This window comes from Cricetulus griseus, chromosome 6, assembly GCF_003668045.3.
Source record: "Cricetulus griseus strain 17A/GY chromosome 6, alternate assembly CriGri-PICRH-1.0, whole genome shotgun sequence".
Lineage (NCBI taxonomy): Eukaryota > Metazoa > Chordata > Mammalia > Rodentia > Cricetidae > Cricetulus > Cricetulus griseus.
Window position 1 is genome coordinate 70,940,265 of NC_048599.1, and position 23,687 is coordinate 70,963,951.

Consider the following 23,687-nt stretch of genomic DNA (forward strand, 5'->3'; position numbering starts at 1 on the left):
TGTTCCTCCATGTTTGGCTCTTACATGGGTGCCTGGATCCAAGCCCAAGCAGGCATTTTTGTCCAGTAAGCACCCATCTCCATACCCCTACCTACTTCCCTTGTTCTTGTTTTCTATTTAGCTTATGAAAAGGCTATTACAAAGTTAGGTCTAGACCAACTTTTCAAATCTAGCCACTTTTTAGAAAGGAAACCTAACTAGACCCCATTAAATCCCACGAGATCCCTGACCCTTGTGAAAGTCAAGATGAAATTTTATAATTAAACAGGGTCTTTTCATGTTCAAGGAACAATCTCAATCTTGCTAAAACATTGAACTAACATTTCCTGGGGTTTTAGGATTTGACAGCACTGTGTTTAGTGATGGCTGGGAAGAATGTTGTGGAAAATGACAAAGTATATCTGCCCTCATTAGACTTAAGCTCAGGTGGGACCAAGAGACACAGAGAAGTAAACAGATCCTCTTATATATGAGAGGTTTGTGCCCATACCTGGAAAGAAGTCATCACTAGGAAACTTAAAGAGAAAATTAAAAATAGTTTGCTGTGGTTGAAACAAGTTGCAGATGGGTAAATGGGTGGGGTTCTGGCCTGAGGTCCATACCAATTCCTCTCTCTTGAAGTTCTTGGAACATAGTTGAATTGAACTGTACAATCCTTTTAGCAACATATGGCTGGAGATCCACAGCATCTTTATCTAGTTCCTCCTAAATCTGCTGGTCTGCAGAATTATGTAAGGAATCTTTTCCACCCCCCTGCTCCTTTCAGGTCAGATTCCAGTCTCCAGCTGAGGCGATTCTGATTTTCCAGGCCTGAGTGGGCTGTGACCTTAAGGGAAAACATTCTCTATCTGCACTTCCACTTTCTTGTAGCAATTAGATAAAATCTCTATGGCTAAAAGTGCCCCAGGGAAGGGCTGGAAGAGAAGTCTCTTGTCCTGTGGTCATTCTAATCCATAGGCAGAGGAAGTCATCAGTCCAGTCACAGGGCTGCACAGTTCATTTCCGAAGGGAATGAGCTCAAACAGCTGGAAGGGAGCAGTGAGGTAGGCTGAGACAGCTCTCTCTCTATCTTTCAGCAGGCATAACAAGGGATTCTTACCATTCTGTACCAATGGGTTCTGGTTCCAGACAAGCCTGTCTTTCCATCACTTGATGATCAGTGATGGCAACAAAGAAATTAACTTGAATTATTAAAAGGATGCCTCCAAGGCAGTCTTCAGGAATCTCAACATGACAATGTCCGATTGGCAAAAGAATGCAGGTTTAGGATCTCCTACAAAAAGCCATCTAATGATACTCAAATATGGGTTCTGCCTCTCGGATTTTTAGAGGCCAACCTCACAACCTTCCCTCTGGACTCATTTGTATTGGAAAATCCTCACCCACTGTCTGTTAGAAGGCTCCTATAGATTGTTTATGGTATTGACAAGAGGTGAAACAGAAGAAAAGATAGAAAGGAAAGGGGGAAGAAAAAGTTAAAAAAAAACAAAAAACAAAAAAACAAAAAGCCAAGAGTAAGATAGGAAGGGCTACACTGATAAAAGGCTCTTCCTGCCAAGCCTGACAACCTGAGTTCCATCTTTGGAATCCACTTGGTGGAAGGAGAAAACTACTCAAAAGATGTCCTCTAATCTCCGTGTACATGCCACACACACACAAGCATGCTTCCCCAAATAAATAAATGCTTAAAAAAAAAAAAGACAGAACAAGGTAATCAGGTATGCATTTTAAAATGTCACCTAAGACTACAATGGCTGAGCTAGGCCATGCCAGGATAATAAATCACAGGAAGTTACACCAAATGGGCTCCATTTTAGGAAAATAGTAGGTACCCTCTTGATGTTACACAAAGGCATTTATACACAAATGAAACACACTGGTTACAGGCTATTAGAATCCATCACATCATAGCCCTCCCAGTTTTGACCATGTTTGCATCTTTCTCTGGGAAGTCACATAGTCAGGAAAGGTAGAGTTGGGCTAAGATCGTGGCTGGTGGATCTTAATTAGTCATTAAGTCTACCTCATTCACCAGTGGTTGTTTAAAGAGAACATGTGCTGTCCAAGGAGACACAGGGGAAGTCTACTGAAGGGTTCTGGAGACACTCATCTATATACAATGAAGCCAATGAAAGGGAATGGCTTTTTCTTCACCAAACACTTGTCATGTTATGCTGTGTGGAAATTGTTCAGACACTCTCCATCCTTTGGTACAGAGACAACACATGAGGACAGGTTGAAACAAAGATGGAAAGAAACAACTCGATTTCCATATAGCACTGAAATCAAAATTTGCCAGATCCTCAACAGTGCTTTGCAGATTTGTTATGTGGGACAATAAATCCCTTATTGCTCATGCCAGAAGCCTCCTACCTGACTTATGTTTATATTTATACACTCAATTAATAGTATTTCAATCACTTTCTTGTCTATCTTTTGGTCTTCACTGCAAAAGCCTGGTTAGATTTTGGTTTGATTTTCTGCCTTTGGCAAGATATTGAGTCCCTGTAAATGAAATCAAATGAGGACAGCAATTATGAGGTTAAGATCCAACACATATAACATCTACCCTCCAACAGGCACCACTGCAAAACTCTTTACACAGCAACCTGATTAATTTCAGTAACAACCTTCTAAAGCAACAGCTGCATCTGTTTTATAGACAAAGTAAGTGAAGTCCCCACAGGTCACGAAGAAGAGTGTGGCAGAGAATAGTCTGGTTAATAACAAGGAGAAGATGCAGAATCCATCCCTAACTTGAGAAATCACGTGATCAAGCCACTTGAATTAGCAGGGGAAATCCCTTTGCAGCTCCAATTTTTAGGACCCCAGAGCAGAGGGTGTGATTTAACAAATGGACACTAGTCTCAAGAAGTCAGAATTTTGAACTACCTGCCTGAGAGACCATGGTGAATAGAAAAGTTTAGGGAACTGGAGCTAGAAGCCACAGAAAACTGACTTGCCCAAGATGTAAAGAATCTAACAGGGTAAATTAAACTGACTAGTTTCTCCAGTTCTACAGCTGCCTGACTAAATAGAGATTCAAAGCTATTCCAAAGTCAATTCCCATCAAACTGGTTACAACCTTAATTGCCAAAATATTTAGGATCATAAACCAGAGTTAATTTGCTACCTATATTCTGTCAGAGAAGCCTTATTATTTTTCTCATCTTCTTGACAGCCTTATTTATTCACTAGTCTTGATTTACCTCACAGACATGCTGAGAACCATCAACAGACATGGAACACGATATGCTTGAATGCGCTACTATGTCAAGGAGATTTAACAATCTCACTAAGCCAAATTTGCAGCTACTTCAGAGACCTTCTGATAAGGAGTAGAAAAAAAATTAAAAAGCAGACATACCTTTTCAGCTTGTCAATTTTCTGTCTATCATAGTCAGAGGCCATTAACATCACATGACCTAAGATGAATGACACTAAACCAGACATAGTAAAGACATAGTAAGTGAGCAATTGTGCCCTTGTCCTACAGCACGGCACATATTGCTAATCAATCATAACGTCTCTCCCACCGAGTCTGGATGGACATGAGGCTACTTCTCAACAAAGTGAGGCAGAGTTAGTCAATGGGATGGGCTCTGCATTATTTCTCTGAAGCCATCTCTGGACCTGAAAAAGTGGGTTCAGATCTCTCTCTACTAGAAACAGTGGTGAGAACATGATGAGAAAGTAGTGCCGCTCCTATTTCCAAACCCTCTTCTGTTGCGTTCTGTCTCATCACCACTCCTTGCTGAATTTCACTTAAGGTGTGTGTGTGTGTGTGTGTGTGTGTGTGTGTGCGCACGTGCTCGCACACTAATTTGGCCAACAGGCTTGACATTTCTTTAATAAGAATGCTTAACTTAGAAAAGCTCATGAAACACCAGCACCAAAGCAGGTGGCTAACAAGTCATCAAGGCTGCTAGCAAGAAGCAGGAGGCATGGCCTAGGAAGCAGCCCATTTTTCTTGCAATAAAGAAAATCAAGATAGCAATCCTAAGCACATTTATTAACCCCCCAGTATGGATAATTGCCATCAGACATGGGTCTGTCAGTTTTGTATTAACATAAGTTACTGCATTTTGGGTTTCCAATAGCACAGGAATGCCAACGATACTGGAGATAAGTGCTAACGTTGGAATTCTGAGAACCAAGCCCTGTGTCCTGCAAATGCTTTTAAAAGAATTTCACTTTTAATGGTTGCTTGCTCAGAAGAAATTCGTTTTACATTTAAAAGAGAGAGAAAAAGAAAAAAAAAAGGAGGCATTCAATTGAGCAAGCATTTTCTTAACTCATTTAAAGGTAATTTCTCACATTCATCAACAATTTCTCCAAGAGGTGGGATCATGAAGGGACATTCTATATGATTTCATTGTATGTTCCATTCTTTACTGGGGCAAGACATGAAGTAATGCAACGGTGATAAAACAAAAAAAAAGAAGAGCTTTATAATAGTCAGGACACGCCGACCAATTTTAAATTGAATTACACAGCCTGCTAATCTTTATGATGGGATAAAATGTCTTTCAACATTATGCATTATACTAAAATTTGCAGCGCATGCCCCCTCCTCACATCTTGAGCTGCCATGACCCACCCCCTACTGCCCACCCTCCTACCTTCTCATTAAATAGCTCATCTTCAACCTCAAAAGCATTATTCTTGCTGCCCGGGGAGGTAGGATATGATTCCGTGCAAGATTTCATTTTTATAGCCATTGTTAGTCGGTGTGAATCTATATTTCACACCGGGGCATAAGAAAACAGTATTATGAATACCAGGCATATTTTCCTAATACTATAAGCACTGTTTTCCCCTAAAAGGATAGAGTCAAATATACACACAGGCTAGAGTAGCTCCGAGGAGTGTTGCTCAATTTTGAAGATGGATGCTATGCACTGCATGTTTGATGTTCAATGAAGCAGCTATAGCAGAAACTCCAGATTTTACAAGTCTGAAAGTGACAGGAACCCTGCTAGAAGATGAACCTGTATGTCTGGGGCGTGCCCTTGCCCAGTTGGTAGGTTTTTCACACTCTATGGGTGATGGAAAGATTATTAATGAGAAAGGAAAGACTTCTGTCGAAGGGCAGGGGCAATCTCAGTCTTGAATCTCCATCGCTGATAAAAATAAGAAATAAGAAAGGAAGGCAAGGACATCTACGACAAGTTTCTTGTTTCCTCCTCTTGTCATAGGAGAGGAAGCTGCACGTATACCCAAGGACAACCATATCTGAAGTATACCTGAGAGGCATGGCCCTCCTTAATAAGCATGATACTTTCTCTCTTTTCTTTTTCATTTATTTATCTGTGATGAAGAGGGAAGTGTGCCTGTGTGTGTGTAAGTCAGAGGGCAACTGGACAACTTTTGGGAGTCATTTTTTTTTCCTTCTGGCACATGGGACCTAGGGATGGAACTCAGGTCATCAGGCTTGGCAGGCAGTATAGATTTACATACTGAGCCATGTCATCAGCCCACAAGCTCTATCTTGACACCTTACTCTATAAAGTTTTAGTCTGAGCTATATTGTGTCTTATAATAAGAATCAAAGACATGCTCATACACATGACTTGTGAGCAGTAAATTCATGTTCATCATCACCGAACTGCACCCCAGGTAAGGCCAAGTTAAAAGCTTACATCTAGACTAAGGTGACAATGGCCAACAGTGAGGAGTGCATAGAGAAACGCTATAAAGACCCACGCAAAGGACCGTTCTGATCTAATACACACTATTAGGTGAGAGTCAGTAGACACTCTGAAACATACTCTGACTGCTTCCCAGTGTCCAATAATAATGTTCAAACTGTTGAAAATCAGAAGCCATTCCTAGTAGCTACCTGTGCATGGTAACTCCCTATACAGTTGCCCTAGCTCATTTTCAATTCTCCCCAAACTGGTTTATACTAGATGTACTTGGTTGCATAATAATATGATATGGTTGTAATGACTTAAAGACCCTAAAAATACAGGATTCCATGGTCTGATTTTTCATGGGCATCTTTGCAGCTCCATTAACCAAGAAATAAACCTAAAGAGCAAAATGGCAAACATGATATGCCCTAGGAAGACAGGACTAAACTTTAATAACTGTATGCACATTCCCAGGAGAAGCTTACATTCCTCAGCACACACCTCTGTGCATCAGGTTAACATCCTGTTATTTATGTGGTTATTATAGGCTTCCTGCTCTATCTAAAGTTTTGACTAGTTAAACTTCTGTTTCTGAAAGTGAGCTACCATTATTACCCATACCATCACCACCGTGAAGACTCTAAATCACTGGTTGGCTGCTATCAGCTGCGAAGTCAAGTGGCAGAGGGAAGTGTGGGCACAGAGTTCAGTGCACTCTGAACCCAAAACAACTGAGCAATACCATTAACGGAGTCAGAAAATAGAACTGACACCATTTCATTCTGGGCATTTTACAGAGGAAGCCAAGCACAGAGGTCCTCTGCTTTACAGTCGTCTCCTCAAAACAAGGGAGAGTAACTGTCCACCCCATTTCCAAACCCAGAAGAGAAGTGCCAAAGCTAAATGAAATTCATGCACACAACCAGGAGAAGAAAGACTGCACAGCTTACTCACACAACTGTATTCTGAAATGAAAAGGGGAAAAACAAGAGTTTGTTTTTTTTTCCTCTTTGATGTGTGGTTGGTTGGTCGGTTTTGTTCCCTAATTCTGAAATTTGAGTAGAGTATTAAAAATCCTATGGGAAAAAGTTTGCTTTAGTTTCATAATGCATATGAAATTTGTCACAATAACATCTAAATCTGGTAGATCAATAATGCATGTGATGGCTGCTTAATTATTTATTCTGTATGTAGCAAATGTTCTATACAAACTGCAAATGTAAACAAAGTTGAGACATGCAAACAATATGACCAATATCAATAGTTATTTTCCCCCTAAATTATGTTCTTTTTTGGGGGCATCATAAAAAGAATTCCCCTAAATATCTAGAATTACAGACGTCTTGATTGAGGAAACTCATATAGATATAAGTATGCATGTGGTATAGGCTGCTAAAATGCTAAAACCCGAATGCCTTAAATATCCCTTGCTCCAAAATAATATACATGAAAATGACACACAAATGGTAGTGAGCTGAGAAAAGCAAATGCCAGCATAAAAACATTCACCAAACAGAGGTAATAAAAATGTGGTGGCATGGACCAGCAAACAAAATGCATATTCACTGGGGACACATCTATTAACAGAAAAGACTAGAGTTCTCGGCGCACTATGGCATTAGTGGCACTGTCTGCCATGAACTAAGCATTGGTTCACAGGGCCCTGGGGATGGCCCTTCACACTCCGAACAAAAGCAATTTCTAGACAACAGAATCTCTGACCAGGAATAACATTAGAAAGACAGTAGAGCATTTTAAAACCATGTGCAAAACTACCTCTGCTTCCTTTGCTTACTCACTGAATAAAAAGGAAAATAAGCAAAAACAAATGTATGAATGCAGTTGTGTTTTCTGAACCAAATTCTCCCCTCTTTGAGTGTAACTCTGAATGCCCCTCAGTGATTCTCAGTAAACCTGTAAGATCCAGGGTGAGGCTCCAGAGCTTCTGCATGGTTGTTTCAATTGGATAGAAGTTCATTGAGATGTATAGACTTGGGGTCGCGCTAACCTTGCTGTGATTTTTTTTTTTTTTGTCTGAAAGTTCTCTACAATGAAGTTTTATTTTAAAAAAGAGACTTTCTTTGTCCTATGTTTTTAATTCACAAAACTAGACTGTATCTTTGATTTTCCACAAGGACTAACTTAGCCAGGCCAGGAAAACACATTGCAACTGAGTGTTCAGGTTTACAGGACCACCAGACACTGTCAAGGACCTTTGAATTTCAGAGTGTAACATATGATGGCCAGAAGTCTGGCAGCCTTCTTTCCAACTTTGTGTGACACTTTGTTACTAATTTTCACAAATTTTATAATTGAGATACCAGGTAGCATCTTTGGAAGACAAAAGTTACCAATAACTGAAATACATTCATATTTTCTAATCTTTGCCAGTGCAAAGCAAAAAGTAGAAATGAGACAAGCATAGCCTCCTTCCATTATACCTGGCTCTAGTCTTCAGAGCCTTGAGTCCCACTGCATCCTTCCTGTAGCTAGGGAGTGCAGAGTCAGGAGCACAGACATTGTCACTGGACTCAGAACAGCCACCTCTCAAAATTACACCCACTGAAGCTACTGATCAAGAATGACTTGATATTTAGGAGGCTCAAATGACTTAAGTATATTCATAAAATAACCACCAGCATCCTTTCCTTGTCATTCACTACCCAGAAATACGTAAACCTATTATTTTTAAACTATAAAACAATTTCATAGATGAGGTTTCCTTTATAACAGCCTTTTCCGCAAGAAAAGAAGGTGAACACGGGTGGGTCTAGGCCCTATCCCAAAGGATACGATAGGCTCTGATGACACCCTATGGAAGGCCTCACCATCCAGGGGGAGCAGAAAGGATATGTGATAGGTAGGGTTTTAGTGGTGGTGGTGGTGGTGGGGGAGTGGTAGGGGAGGCCAGGAGGGAGAAGGGAACTGGGATTGTCATGTAAAACAATCTTGTTTCTAATTCAAATAAATAAAAATAAAAAAGGTGAGCAACTATATTTTGATTTAGTTTGATTTCTAGAGCTGGATTCTGAACTGGATTCTGGCACAGCAAATTAAAACCAAAGTTACTATAAGGAACAGTATTGGAGCAGGGGTGTTGGTTTAGTACATAAGGCCGCATGATGACCCAGGTTAAAATCCTCAGAATCAAAGCAAAGTAGAGCCCAGCAGTGCTCGTCTTTAATCTCACTCTCCTGTGGTGAGATGGAAGCAGAAGTTCCAGCACTCATGGTCAGCTCCCCTGCAGTACACAGCCGTGAACAAGAGAGGTCCTGTCTCAATGTGGAAGATGAGGACCACTGTCCTCTAACCTCCACACGTGTACTATGGCACATACATGCACGTGCTAACACACAACTGTACTAGCAATACAGTCATCAACATTTGGGAAAGGTGTGCAAATGAGATATTGGAAGTGTATAAATTCGTATTTCTTGACTTTGATCAATGTAACAAGTTCATGCAAATTAACACTGAAGTATGTATAGTCACGATGTTTGTTTATCGTAGGAAGATCCAGAAATTGAGACAAGGGAGGGTGAGAGAGGAGCAAATGTATCAAAACATTGGGGGAATCCATGTTTAGCACACATGAGAGTTCACTGTAGTATTCTTGCAACTTATAGGATCACCACTTGAAAATATTTCAAATTGAGAAGTAAAAAAAATGTGGATAAAAAAAAAAAAGCATTCATCAGGCCTACCCACTAGTGAGAAGTACTGTCTACACGGGCAATGAGCCTGACTTCATGAGGCTCTTCTGGTACTTACTCAGACTCCATGCCACTTTCCAGTCCCTAGGCTGCTAGCCTGGCCTGCATGTGGGAATAGCCATATTGAATTACAAGGAGAGTGCTGTAATTACGTCCTTCCCTTTCATCTGCCTTGCAGGACTCCAAGTGAGAATGTGTAGAATAAGCTAATGATTTGCCACGCATCTCTGATGACCACTGTATTATGTGCATCATAATATTTTCATTTCTTCTTCCTGCACATAATGCCATGCTGACAGCAAGGTCAGTTATGTTACTAGAAGGGATTTTTAATGAAAACAATTATAAATTTAAAATAACTGTGTTTAAAGCATTTAACAGTCACCAGGGTCAAGTGATTACAACAGTTACAAGCCCCATGGGACATGTTCACACCAAAACAAAGTGAATAAATTACCTCAGCTGGCGCATGTAATCACTAAGTGACCACAGGGGTCAGGCAGCGTGGAACCCTGAAGAGGTTCACGTAAAACCAATAATGAAAATTTATCAGTCAAAGGTGGGGAGGGGAAATGACAAGAATCAGTGAGTGGAGTGATATACTAGAAGCAGAGCTGAGTCTCTACAGAGCTCGAAAGGCCAGAGAAATGTCATTCAAACACCCAAGGGACAGCTGGAATCAAGATTCCCGGAAACAATAGGCAGACTGGGGAAGGAAGGCAGGCGGATTAAAATGGAAGTGATCTATGCAGCATCAGCAAGTTCGAAGCCAAACCAAAGAATATGAAATTTCAGTCCCCATCTAAGAACTTCATCACATTCTGGAAATGCATTTGGATGTCTCTGATGTAGGACAGTGATAAGATGGGATGCTAACAAGTAAATGATAGTACTTCAATATTTGGACATCTCCCAAGGATGGTGCCTAAACTTCATCCAATTCTGTGATGACCTCTCCTTCACACAGAGAAGAGGTAGGAAAGGGAAGCCACACACTTTGTGTAGGGAAGCATAAGAAGGAGGTGAAGAAAAACAGATGTTTCTGGAAAGACTATTGATTCCCAAAGACTTCACTAGTGACTCAATTCAGAGAGGAGCCCAGAAGACCAAAAAGTTGTGCTCATCTGAGATCGGAACACAGGATGAGGGAAAGAACACCTGGGAAGGCCAGAGAGTTTTGTAATAGAGGGAACTTTTGAATTGGGCTTTAGAGAATGAACAAGAGTTCTCAGGAGAAAGACAATGAGAATGACATTCAGATAGCGGGACCAACACGAGCAAATATTTATCCTTCGGGTTACTGAGTACTGACTCTGCCTTAGGCATGGTGCTGGCATACACAAAGGCTGGACAAGACAGACTAACTGCAGCCTTTTTTAAAATTTTTTATTAGTTCTTTGAGAATTTTGTACAATATCCATTCACCCTTCTCCCAACTCCTCCCTGCAAATACCTTTCTGAGGATTAAATTTTCTTTGTGTTATTTTACTTCTTATTTGTTTATTTTTTGAACAGATTTTTCCATGCAACGAAGAACTCACGATGATCCTCCTCCCTCAATGTCTTGAGTTCTGGAACAAGAAACTCAGGCCACCATGCCCAGAGCATCCTCTTATTTATTCATTCTCCCATGTTCCCCTTCACCTTTTTCTTAACAAGGTCTTACTTTACAAAGTAAGTAAGCTACAGCCCAGGGTAGCCTCAAATTCACAATCCTCCTGTCTCCATCTCCTGAGTGTTGTGATTACATGTCTGTGTCACCATGCCTGGACTATCCCTACATGTTCCAGACACAAGGACATCGCTCTAAGACTGAGACTTGGATGGAGGGGGCTCCACTTTTCTGTTTTGGATGAAATGGCTTGTAAAAGTCCGTTGGGTTTGGAAAAGTTTGTGGTTTTAAAGATTTTCCTTTTTAATTTAACAAAACATTTTAAAAACAGTAAAATTCTTTAATAACTCATCCTTTTCTGGGTAAATGTCAGCCTAGCTTTTGCACTTAAGCTGATGCTGTGAGGAGAATATGTATGTCTTTTGTCCTGTGGAATATAGCACTCTCAGAAAGGGAAGATGGATTTAGCTTTGGACTCCAGAGCTAGAAGGAGAAAGAGAAGTCCAGTAACTAACTCTTGACTAGCTGCCATGTGACCCCAGACTGTCCTCCCCTCTCTCTGAATCTCCATCCATCTGTGAGTAAGACAGAGCTAATATTGTCTGCTCACATCAACCTCCCTGGGCCATTATAGAGCATTAATGAGCTAATACATTCAAAGGTACTTTGAGTTCTTTGTATAAAAGCTGTCATATAAGTTACAGGCATTATAATTAATGTAATTTAAGAAAATGGCTACCCATAACAGAAGGACAGGTTCACATGGATCACAGAAGACCTGTCACCATGCCCTTGGGTCACCAAGGATCCTATCTAATGGGATGAAACCCAAAGCTGCTCATTTGAGAAAGTGTTTGGCTTAAGCTTCTTTCTAAGGAATTTAACTTAATTCTGCACCCAATCTGAACCACAGTTTGATTTTGTCTTTACTGATAAAATGTACCTATATATGAATTAGACAAATAATAAACTAATTCATTTCTAAAACAAAGACTCTTCAGCATAAAGACAACTAGATAATAAGCACGAATCAACTGTTATTTGGATTAAGAAATCACTCTAATCTGATAATATTACTGACAGGATTACAAGATGCATAATGGCCACAGGATAGACTATATAGGCTAATTATAAGAACATGATGAAATACTAGATTTACAGACCATGAAAAAACAAAACATAACAACAACAAAACCAGCCTGACCAGACAGCTCAATGATAAAGTACTTGCCAAGTATGTTAGTATTAATTATAATTTGATAGAATCTAGAGTCACCTGGGAAGAGAATTCCAATGAGGGTTGTGTAAATAGATTAGTGCCTGTGTGTAAGGCTGTGGAGGGTGGTCTTGATGAGTGAGAAGACCTAGCCTACTATGGGTAGCACCATTCCCTGCACAGAGGATCCTGGATTGTTAAGAATGGAGAAAGTGAGCCAAGTAGAAGCATGCTTCACTGCTTGTGGATGTGATATGTGAGGTGGCTTAAAGTTGATGCCACCTCAACTCTCTCACAGTGATGAGCTGTAACTTGGAACTATGAACCAAATAAACCCATTCTCCTTCATTGTTTGCGTCAAGGTATTTTGCCACAACAGGAAACAAAACTACAGCATACTGAAGAATGAGAACTGAAACTCAGATCCCAAGAACCCAAATAAAGTTGGGCAGGCATGGTGGCTCTGGGGACTTGGAGATGGGAAAACTCCAGGACAAGCTAACCAGAACTGGTGAGCTCCAGGTTCAGTGAGACACTACCTCACTGAATAGTGACTGAGAAAAGCACTCATTGTCAGCTTCCGACCTTCACAGCATGTGCACACATGTGTACAAACATGCAGTCACACATCCCGACCCTGAGACACACACACACACACACACACACACACACACACCATGAAAGACTAAATCGAATAATAATAAATTTTAATTCTAGGAGAGTAACTAGAAAAATCAAATGTGACTCAAAAAGTGAAAAGGATAGATAGCATGGTCTATACTATATTTGAGAACAAATGGTAAGAAGTGTCGTGAGTATTAAATACCCCACATAAGTGCCAGGGAATCTAGTTTCATGGGACTCTGGCCTAGGTTCCTCTGGAAATCAAAGGGAAAACCACCTATGTCCCATATTACTTTACTTCTCTATTAGGTCTAGCTAGTCAGTGGCCATTAAGCTGATGTGACTGAATACTGTTGCAAGGCTGCACAACTCATCCATCTTGGCATCTCCTCTTTGGGATATGCCAAGTGCCTCCCTAGTGAGCAGACCTCACTGAGCCACATTTTCCCTCAAAGCAACAGACTGCAACCTGCTCAGTTCACCAATTCCATTTCCTAACAATTTTAGCTGTTTTATAATAATCAAAAGCTTTAAACAATCATGTCATGCCTCCAAAGTATAATATGAAGATTTTAAACATGAATTGAACTGGCTGAAGTCTGGTGTGCTGGAATTGTAAGAAACCTTCTGGAAGGAGGAAAGGGACTCTGGAGGAGAGAGCAAGTGATGAAAAAAAGAAGGAATGACAGAGAGATGACAGGAGATGAAGAGAAGACCCTTCTTCTAGAGAGTCAGAAATCAACCAGAACCTGAGATGCCATGTGTATTTGGACTGACATGCTTACAAAGTGGCCGGTGGCAGGTCTCTGATGGGCAGGCAGGACCACAGTACTCACTGTTTCTCTGTCCTGCAGAGGGGAAGTGAGCCAGTGACCAGTGTAGCACAAGGAGCTATAAGGTGGTTACCTTTCTAGATGTCCTCCTCACGTCCCTTCCTCTTATGCCCAGGGAACAAGCAAGATGTACCAGTCAGGTAGGAAGGATATGAGGCACATTTTGGAAACAGCAAAGTAGCAGATTACATTTCTTCACCATCGTCTACCTGTGCTGGTTTGTTTCTTAACTTGACACAGCTGGATTCACCTGGGAAGAGGGAACTTCAACTGAGAAAATGCCTCCTCCTCCTCCATCAGTTTGGCCTGTAGGTAAGTCTATGAGACACTTTCTTAGCTAGTGGTTGATGTGGGAGGGCCTGGGCCAATGTAGGTGGCACCAGCCCTGACAAGGGGGTTCTAGGATTATAAAGAAGCAGGCAGAACATGGAGAGCAAGCCAGTAATCAGCATTCCTCCATGGCCTCTGTTTCAGTTCCTGTCTCTAAGTTTGCCCTGACCTCCCTCAGCAATAGATTATGACATAGAAGTACAAGAAAAAAAAAAAAAAAAAAAAAAACCACCACCAATTTGGAAAGAATGTTTGATCACAGCAATAGAAGGCAAACTAGTTCATTACCTCAATGTGTTGGGTATGCTTTATCTTATTTAATCTCATAACAATCTTTGTGTTCAGCTTTTCTAACTAGTAATATTTCTCCTTTTACAGATGAATGGATTGAAGATGACATGATTAACAAGGTTAAAGCAGAATTTAAACATAGGCAAACTACACTCAGTACTCATACTGTTCTTGATAGCATACTGAGTCCTTATATGACAAGACATATGCACACATGCCACAACACAGTATGTACAGCCTCTGTTCAGAGCAGTTACATGTGTGTTCTGGGATGTACTGTCAATCTCAATTTTTTTTTCTGTATCATTTTTTTTAACCTTTTAAAAGCAAGGACCTGTTGAGGAATATTTGCTTAACTATATAAAGATATGTGGTATTTGTTTAACTATGTAAAGATGTGTTGCATTTGTTTAATGACATATAGATGTGTTGCTGTTTTACCTTGCCTGCCTAAGGCACCTGATCATCTAATAAATAAAAAGCTAAATGACCAATATCGAGGGAGGAGGTATAGGTGAAACTTCTGGGCCTGGAGAGTAACTAGGAGGAGGAATTTAGGCTCGAAGGAAGGAAGAGAGAAAAAGAGACACAAAGGCATGACAGGGGCCATCCAGCCAGACAGGAAGGAATCAGGAAAGCAGGACATCCAGAATGAAAGAAAGGTTAAAAAGCCACCGAAGCAAAATGCAGATGAATAGAAACCAGTTAAATTAAGTTAAAAGAGCTAGTGAAACGAGCCTAAGCTAAGGCCGAGCATTCATAATTGGCAATAAGTCTCCGTGTCTTTTCAGAGCTGGTTGGCAGCCCAAAGAAAATTCCAACTACAACCACCTAAGCTTTCAAAATTAGAAACAAAAAGAGTGTGTAATCACTTTCTAAAAGCACTTGAAGGTTGAAGATTTGCTTCAAATAAGGACACTCAAAAATATGTGTCACAGATTCTCAAATACTACCACGAGTATTAAAGAGACACAGCGGTCTTCACAGGGGAAACTTGGTAACACATAATACAAACATTCTTCTTAATAATCTGTCATTTGAAGGAGCCATTCTACATCTAGGAATAAACCCTACAAATGTAATTAATGATGTTTACAAAGACAGAGTAAGAAGGATGCTCACCAGGGCAGTGCCCATGATAATAAAATGGGAACATCTTAGGTATCCAGGGGTAGAGGAGGAACTAATAAATGACAGTGCACTCATTTAGCAGAGTGCCATACTGACACAAACAGAGTATGGCAGGCTACATTTTTTAAAGTTGCAAATTAACATATACAATGATGTTAACTGTTTTTTTTTTTTAAATAATCATTAAAGTCCTCGGAGTATGTAGATGTCTTGTTACTAAGGGTGTCCAAAACAGAAATGAAAGTAGAAACATTTCCAAGATGGTGTCTGCCAAATATTAATTACTCTGGAGATGGGATTGAAGCTACATGTGTATTTTCAACTCTGTGCATGTTCACACATTTGGACTTCTAAAATTAACATACATGCATGTATCTTGCAGTCAAAGTACTCTGGGGAAAATATTCAAGGCATCTTGATTGATGATGAAACAGCTACAGAAGAACACTGGAGTTTTCTTCAGAAGGTATTTGTGTGTGTGTGTGTGTGTGTGTGTGTGTGTGTTAGAAGGAGAGCAGGAAAGGAAAACATTCCACAAGGATTCATATTAAAACCTATGTGCTTGCCTCTCTCCACAGGTATTTTGTTTCCTTCCTACCACACTCTCAGTTTTCTGAACTGTAAGTATGAATACCCAGAAGATGTATACGAGGAAACAGCTGAGGCTGTGAAGGCTTTTCCTGTGTACCAACAGGAAGGTCACAGGAAAGGGAACATGGTCTTTGGAATGGAGCAAAGCTGATTTGTGTGTACATCTGGGATGCTGGTTACAGTCACACAGTTAAAACCATCCTTCACACGATGTTGCTGCTACAAACAGAACATTCCCAAGATTGTCCTAGAAGTGTTTGCATTCTCCCTCTTGGTCCTAGAGAAACTGAAGCTCAGAGGTATTTATTGATAATCCAAGCCAAAGAAAATCCCTATTGAAGAGTCTCCGGGTTTGGGGCTATGTTAAAGGAGCATTCTGACTGACTCAATTATTATGTATGAACTTTCAGCTGTAAGAATAGACCACAAAACCTTTGTGTTCCCAACTCATTGTGTTTGGAAAGCAAACAGCAGCAGAAGTAAACGCTTCTTACATAATTCTGCACTGTATGCCAGTCACTAGCAACAAGGAACTGGATACTAGAAAAGGTTTGAGGAGAAAAGGAACAGAGAAAGGGGAGGGGGAAGACAAAGGGTGGAAGCACGATGATGCGATTTTAATGCTTGAGTCAAAGTACAAGATGGGAAAAGTGTTATAATTTATGTTCATTAATGCATCCATTCAACAAACATCTGTGCACATTGGGTATTTGAACAGCCTGCATTAGGTGCACACCATTGTCCAGCAGAGTGAAACACAGACAAATGACTCTGTTTCCACCATGGGATAGACTGTACACATGTCTAGCTGTTGTGTTGTTAGGAAGCAACTATTTGACCATCATGAGGGTTGAGTGAGCTCTCCCAAAAAGGTTGTTCTAAAAATAAGCAGGAACAGGGTTTGCAAATGGAAAGAGGTGGGAAGGGGCATGATGCATGTGAGAAGTGGGAAGAAACTCGATGTGGGAGTCATTGGCTATGAGAAAGGGGATACGCATTCAAATAAGAACCCATGAAGACCATTGGTACAGCATCTACCAGCATGTATACAACAATCGAGAAGAGGCCTTCCAGATGTATTCTGAAAACGAGAAGCCAGTGCAGCTGAAATCAAGTCAGCAGTGATGAGCATCAGTAAACAGGCACTGGTCAGGAGAAGATATGGCCAACAGCACCGTGAAAAGAAAAGGCACCTCATAAAATGCACGTCCAGGGAAGGTGGTGTTAGAAGCCACGGATGTTCAGAAGTTATGAAAAAGCAATAAAAATAATCACATTTTAGCTGACAGCCACTTTGTTGTTAACAAGTTTAATTCAAAATTGTGACTGGGGATCCATTTTTTTCCAGGGTAGAAAAAGGAAATGTCATGTTTGGGTGGCAGGGCCCTAGCTCAGTTGAGCAGTATCTGTCTGTTCCTGACATCCTTGCAGCACTTCCGGAATAAAGTACAAATGGGACTATATTATTTAACTATCATTCTTCTTTCAACTGGGGAAGAAAGAAGATCGTATGTCTCTTTCTCACAATTCTACATTCACTCCCTAGCCCTAGAAAACCACTTGCCTTTCTAAACATGGAGTGGTTCCCTAGAAGACAGTAGCTAGGTAGAAGCAGCTTTTCTTTGTAAAGATAGCAGATGTGGGGGAGGGTGATCAGCTAACTGGACCTTGGAGTCTGATGGATTCAGGTCAAAACCCGAGGTCACTTTCTAGTTGTATGCACTTAACTAGTTAATGATACCTTAGTTTTCACTACCCCCAACTTATTCAGAGGACTGCATGGAATGATACCTGAATGGGATAGGCACGGAGAACGTACTCCTCACAGATAACACGAGTTAGTACACCCACCTGACCCTGACACTTCCAAGCTCTAATCATTACTTAGCCATTTATTGGATGACCCTCAGCAATACATTGGATTCCTCCAGTTTCTACTTTTATTGAATGAGGAGGTGTCTAAGGGTGCTTCCAGTCTGAAGGCTCTGTGGCCCTGTGGAGAGGGAGGTTTCATTCCAGGCTGTCTTACACGCACGCATCAGCCACTCTGAGTTTCTGCATCTTGAAGCTTATGCTGCAGACTCTCTTAGCTTCCTCTGCAGTAACTGTGGATATCTGTCTTAGTTTCTTTTCTGCAGCTGTGCTAAAATACTCTGACAAAAGCAACTTAAGGGAGAGGGGTGTATTCTGCCTTATAATGTGGAGTACAGTTCATTATAGGGGGGGGTAAGGGCAGCAGGAGCCTGAAGCAGTTAGTCCCACTGAATCCACACTCAGGAAGCAAGAGGCAATGGATGCCCACTGCTTCTCTGTTCCCTTTCTCTAACTATCGCAGGACCCCAGACTGGGAATGGTCCTGCCCAATGGGTGGGTCTCCCCTCATCCATTAAGGCAGTGGAGATAACCCCCAAAGGCTTACCCAGGGGCATGTCTCCCAGATGATTCTAGATTCTGTCAAGGTGACAACACTAACCATCACACTGTCACACCAGAATGTGATAAGCTGAATCACAGAGTATACCCTCATGTCCTGGATAGTCTTATGTTAACTTGACACACTAGAGTTATCTGAAAAGAGGCAACTTCAACTGAGAAAATGCCTCCATAAGATACTGCTGTGAGGCTTTTTCTTAATTAGTGATTGATAGCGGAGGGCCCAGCCCATTGTAGGTGGTTCCATCCTTGTTTGGGTTTGTGATCTTAGAGTTTTATAAGAAAGCAGGCCAAGCAAGCCAGTAAGCAGTATCTTTTCATGATCTCTGCATCAGCTCCTGCCTCTAGGTTCCTGGCCTGTTTGAGTTCCTGTCCTGACTTCCCTCATGATGAACTTTATGTGGAAATGTAAGCCAAATAAACCTTTTCCTCCCAGCTTGCTTTTAGTCAAGGCATTTCATCACAGCAATAGAATCCCTAGCTAAGACACCTCACAACAACCATGAAGTAATATTTTTATCATTGCCCATTTTACCAAAGAAGGGTCCCAAGAGTCAGAAGGTTAAACAATTTCTCAAAGACAGTAAATATAAAAACTAGGAGTCCTCCACTACTTATAACTTGAACAAGCTATCTCTTACTAGCTTCAGCTCCATCTTGTGGACTACAGTAGCTCATCTCATAAATTACTCCATATTAATAACTTTCTGTGTTACACCTGCCCTGTAGCATATGGACATACTAATGAAGGCCTGCCACCTCTGAACCAACAGGGAGCTCATCAGGGATTCTTAGACCTTGTAGCTGGTGGGTCAAGGTGAGAGTCAAGATGAGCAGGATTGAAGCCCATCTTTCAAATATGTGCATATTAGCACCTGGCCAAACAGCTACTCAACTTCCAGGTGAAGCTGCTGATGAAGTTACAGCTTTTTCCAAGCCCAAAAGGCCATGAGCAACTCTTTAAATCACACTTTGTAGTCACACAGCCCCATATTTACCCAATGAGTAGGCTTGTGTAGATCACTTAGCCCCTCTGGAGTGTTATTTATTATTACATTTATTTACTGTGTACATATGTGTGTACACGCATATGCCAGGGTGCCCGTGTGGAAGTCAGGTGACAACTTGTGGAGGTCAGCTCTCTTCCTCTAAGGAACAGAGACCTAGAAATAGAATCAAGGTCATCGTGCTTGGTGGCAAGGTGGCCTCACCTGCCAAGTCATCTCACTAGTTCCTCTGAATTTTCTTATCTTCTAAATGACCTTGGAGAAGTTATCTGTAAAATGGGAACAACATTAGCAAACGGGTGTAGAGTGCCTGGTCTGTCACTGAACCAGATCAACCCAATGATAGAGAAATGGAACTTGAAAGAAGGCAATGTTGTTTGCAAAAATCAGGCAGAGGTCACTGGGCTTGTATGACCCAAACTGGGGAGAGTTGAATGTCCTATTGTAGCAAAGGCCCTAATCACCTTGACCTTTACCTGGTAGAAAGGGCTGAAAGCTGAAAGCGCCCTTTCCAGGGGAGAGGTTCCTGCCTGAGCCAAGTGGCAGAGTAATCACACACCATCTCTCACCCTCTGAGCACCCTGAGTTGCCCTGGTAACAGTGAGCTATTCTCAGCCTTCTCTATGGGAACCCAGCTTCTCTACCCATTTCCCATGGCTCCTGTTGGTCTCTTGTTCTATATCCCTTACTGAGTCCTCTCCCTCCTGCCTCACTAGATCAGGGTGGGGGCTAGAGGGATGAAGGGGAAAAGGAACTGACATGCAGCTGGGCTTTAGCTTTTGATTTCCTTATCATCTTATTTCCTTAGTTACGGCACATTTCCATTTATGGAGTACTTTCCCTTATAAAAATCTCTAAGTGTTTATTTCTAATCTACTAAATAATTCCTCTGACCTCTTCTTGTTTTTACCCTTTAAATATCTGTTGATGGTTCACTCACCACATTCCCCATTCCATTATTAATGACCCACAAAACTCACTACCAGCAATCATTTACTGATTAATCTGCACAGCAATCCAGAAAGACAGGTAGGATTAATCCTTAGTTCTATAGAGGGAAACCAAGGGGAAAAGGGGTGAACTCAGACGCCCAAGGTCAGTAGCTCCACAAGATTATAACCAGGACCTAATCTGTCTGTATTTCTGTGAACACCTCCCCCAGGCTGTGTCCTTTTAGGGAAAACAAAAACAAAAACAAAAACAAAACATAGTCCACACCTAACTTTAGTTGCAAAGAGGACATTGATAAGAGTGGCTAAAATGGGGGCTGGAGAGATGGCTCAGTGGTTAGAAGTAAAACTACTCCTACAGAGAGGACCTGTGTTCTTAGCACCCAAGCTGGATGGTTCACAAAAGCCTGTAATTCCCTCTCCAGTGAATTTGACACCCCTGGCCATGGACAGAGGACACTGCATACACACACACACACACACACACACACACACACACACACACCCTTTAAAAAGAGTAGCTAAAACGAACGTTTACTAAGGCAAGAAAAAAAAAAGTGAAAAAATTTGGATTACACCCAACTCTGCCACAATGAGACTAAAAATCCTCTTAACTTCTTTGCATCTCTGTCATCTAAAAAAATGAGATAACTATGCTAAATGACTTCTAAAATATCTGTATGCTTTAAATAAGGCTGAGCACCTACTGAAAGGGCAGAAAATTTAAAGGTTCCCAAATCCAATGCCAAGACCATGATAGACTGGTGCACTGTTCATCACTAATGAAGCCAGCTACCACTGAAGAGCTGATAAGACTGATGATGCCAGTCAGCCGCAGAAACACAGACCTGTAGAGCACTGGCTTGAAACTTTAACTCATAAGTAGTCTTTTACCCTTAGATATAAGTCAGTGGAAACAAAAAGGCATATACATCAGAAAATGTATATTTCAGTTCTTTTTGCTGAAGGCGACACTGATATATATTTAAATGTATGTTTGTAAATATGTCTTGCCAAATAAATATATAACCACCAAAAGTACCAAATTAAAGTAGCCAAAGATGATGGAGATTTGTACTCCTATGACAATTATGGACAAGTTGTTAGGCATGCATGAACATAAGAAAAAGCAAATTCGTTCATAGTTAAGCTTATTGTTTATTCTTAATATTTTAACCATTTTACTGAGCATTGCTTGTCAGTTAACACACATCTCTTATCATCTCTCATCAACAACTTAAAACTTTCCCATACCTTGCTTTAGTTTGATAATAATAAAATCCCCTGAGTCATTTTCATTGGCTCACATAGTATTCATAACATCATTCTTCTGGAACGACTTTTTGCTTTAACTATATAATTCTTTAGTGTCTTCAGAAATGCTTTGCCATTCTTTGTTTTTTATTTCATTTCCTTTCTGGCGCTGGGATTGGCCTCAACAACTTGAAGATGAACACGTGGTAGACAAGCACTCTACCACTGAGCTGCACCCCAGCCCTAGTGCTCTCTTCTCTTACAGGTATGAATACCTCCAGGGTGGCCTTGCAAGGCTAATGTCTGGCAGCTGCCTTCCCAGGACCCAGTGTTTTCTTGAATAACCGATCTATGGGTCCACCCTCCGTGTTCAGGAAAGTCTAATATTCTGTTTCCAGAGCTTTATGTCCAGACAGGAGAAAGCTGCTTCTTGGCAGTAGAGAGTTAAGGAGAGACTGGGCTTCCCATAGGGACCTTCATATCCTCTCTGTTCCTTAGATGTATTCTCTTACTGCTACGTCATTTGTACATCTTTGATCACAACACCTTGGAAAGACTAGAGCCAATGAATTAAAACTATGATTCTAGGCCTTGTGTGTGCCAATGAATGTCCTCATTAAGGCAGGATGAGGGAGATGAGATTGGTTTCAAAGCTCCCCATCTCTTTGCCCCAGAGCTGCTGAGGCCAGGCACTGACAGGATGCACAGTAAAATTAAATATCTAAAAATTCATCTTTAATTAACAAAATTGGATTAAAGCTAGACACCACGGCATATCATACAAGAAACGGCTGAGCTGGCTTCCAAGTGCTCTAATTCAATTAGGACGCAGTGAGTGACACTCAGACCGGGAAAGGTTAATTGGGGCCGCCAGAACGCAATCATTCCTTACCTAACCAGTCATTAAACTTCTTAACCTCTGAGGGCAGTCCCAGCTCGGTGAAATCGCCTGTGTGGAGAAGGATGTCCCCATAAGGCATCTGGATACCATCTGTTCTGGAGTGTGTGTCTGAGATGCAGACAAACCGCGTGTGGCCCGCTGGTTTTGGAGTGTCATATGGGATGGGGTCGACCCTAAAGTAGACATAACAGATCCCGTAACAGTTAAACATGTTAGAACCCTCATGATACACATCACACATACATATCAACTGTCATTGTGCACACACCCAAACAATCCAACATAAGGACAGAAGGACCCAAGGTAGCAAGGGACACCTGGGGGATGTGAAGAAGATAGCATCCCTCATGTACAGTCCCACTAGGAAAACTCAAAATGTGTTACTTACCTTGTAGGAAAATTAAAAAGGAGTCAGAAAGGCCTAAGCGACTGGTAGTGATTAATACTGAAGTTTTGGGATATTGAGCCCTAACTGAGGAAGCAAAATCATGCCTTTTCTCTCTCACCATGTTTCAACTGATCCCACCGTTCATTAGGAAATAAATATCTCATTTATTCCTCCTTAAGCATGAATAGCTTAAGCAATGAACTAATTTTCAGAGAGCAGCCCACACATGCTCTGACAACTGATGCGGAGACAGCACTTTATGTTCAGTTTCCTTTCCACACTCATTCAACACTTGAGTCTTCCAATTTTTGCTAGGAGGGTTACTGATCAAGCTGTGGGGAGGGAAAAGGATGCTGCCTAACAAGTCTTTAACAAAATGCATACTAGAAGAACTTTGTCAGGTTCATCTTTACCACCAGGAATTACCTGTACCCCAGGTTACAAGGGATGCTCAGATACCTTGGGCAAGGATTCTCTTTGGTACAAATAGTATGTCTTCTAATGGATCTGTATATGCATTAATACATGTATAGTTTCAGAGACCTAGAGCACTGTGAAATTACACGAGGGCCATAAGAAACAAAAGGCAAAGTGATCAACCCGAAGCAAAGAAAATGAAACAGAACACTTTTGTTTAATTGAGTGTAACAAAGTGTGCTAAATAAACTTGGTAAAGAAATGCAAATCTGACTCTCAGAGCATACAGTTTTAATTATTTAAGAAGCTTGTCCCCACTTTAAGGATGGTTTAACTGTATCAACTCTCTGACCACAACTT

At 41.1% G+C, this 23,687-nt stretch overlaps 1 protein-coding gene across 1 annotated transcript in view; it reads right to left on the minus strand.

Moving 5' to 3' along the window:
- Mpped2 (metallophosphoesterase domain containing 2) overlaps positions 1-23,687 on the minus strand; it is a 170,867-nt gene that overhangs the window by 101,416 nt on the left and 45,764 nt on the right. Inside the window, exon 2 of the mRNA XM_035446332.1 lies at positions 22,514-22,695. Coding sequence (XP_035302223.1) covers positions 22,514-22,695 — 182 coding nt within the window. The remainder of the gene's footprint in view (positions 1-22,513; positions 22,696-23,687) is intronic.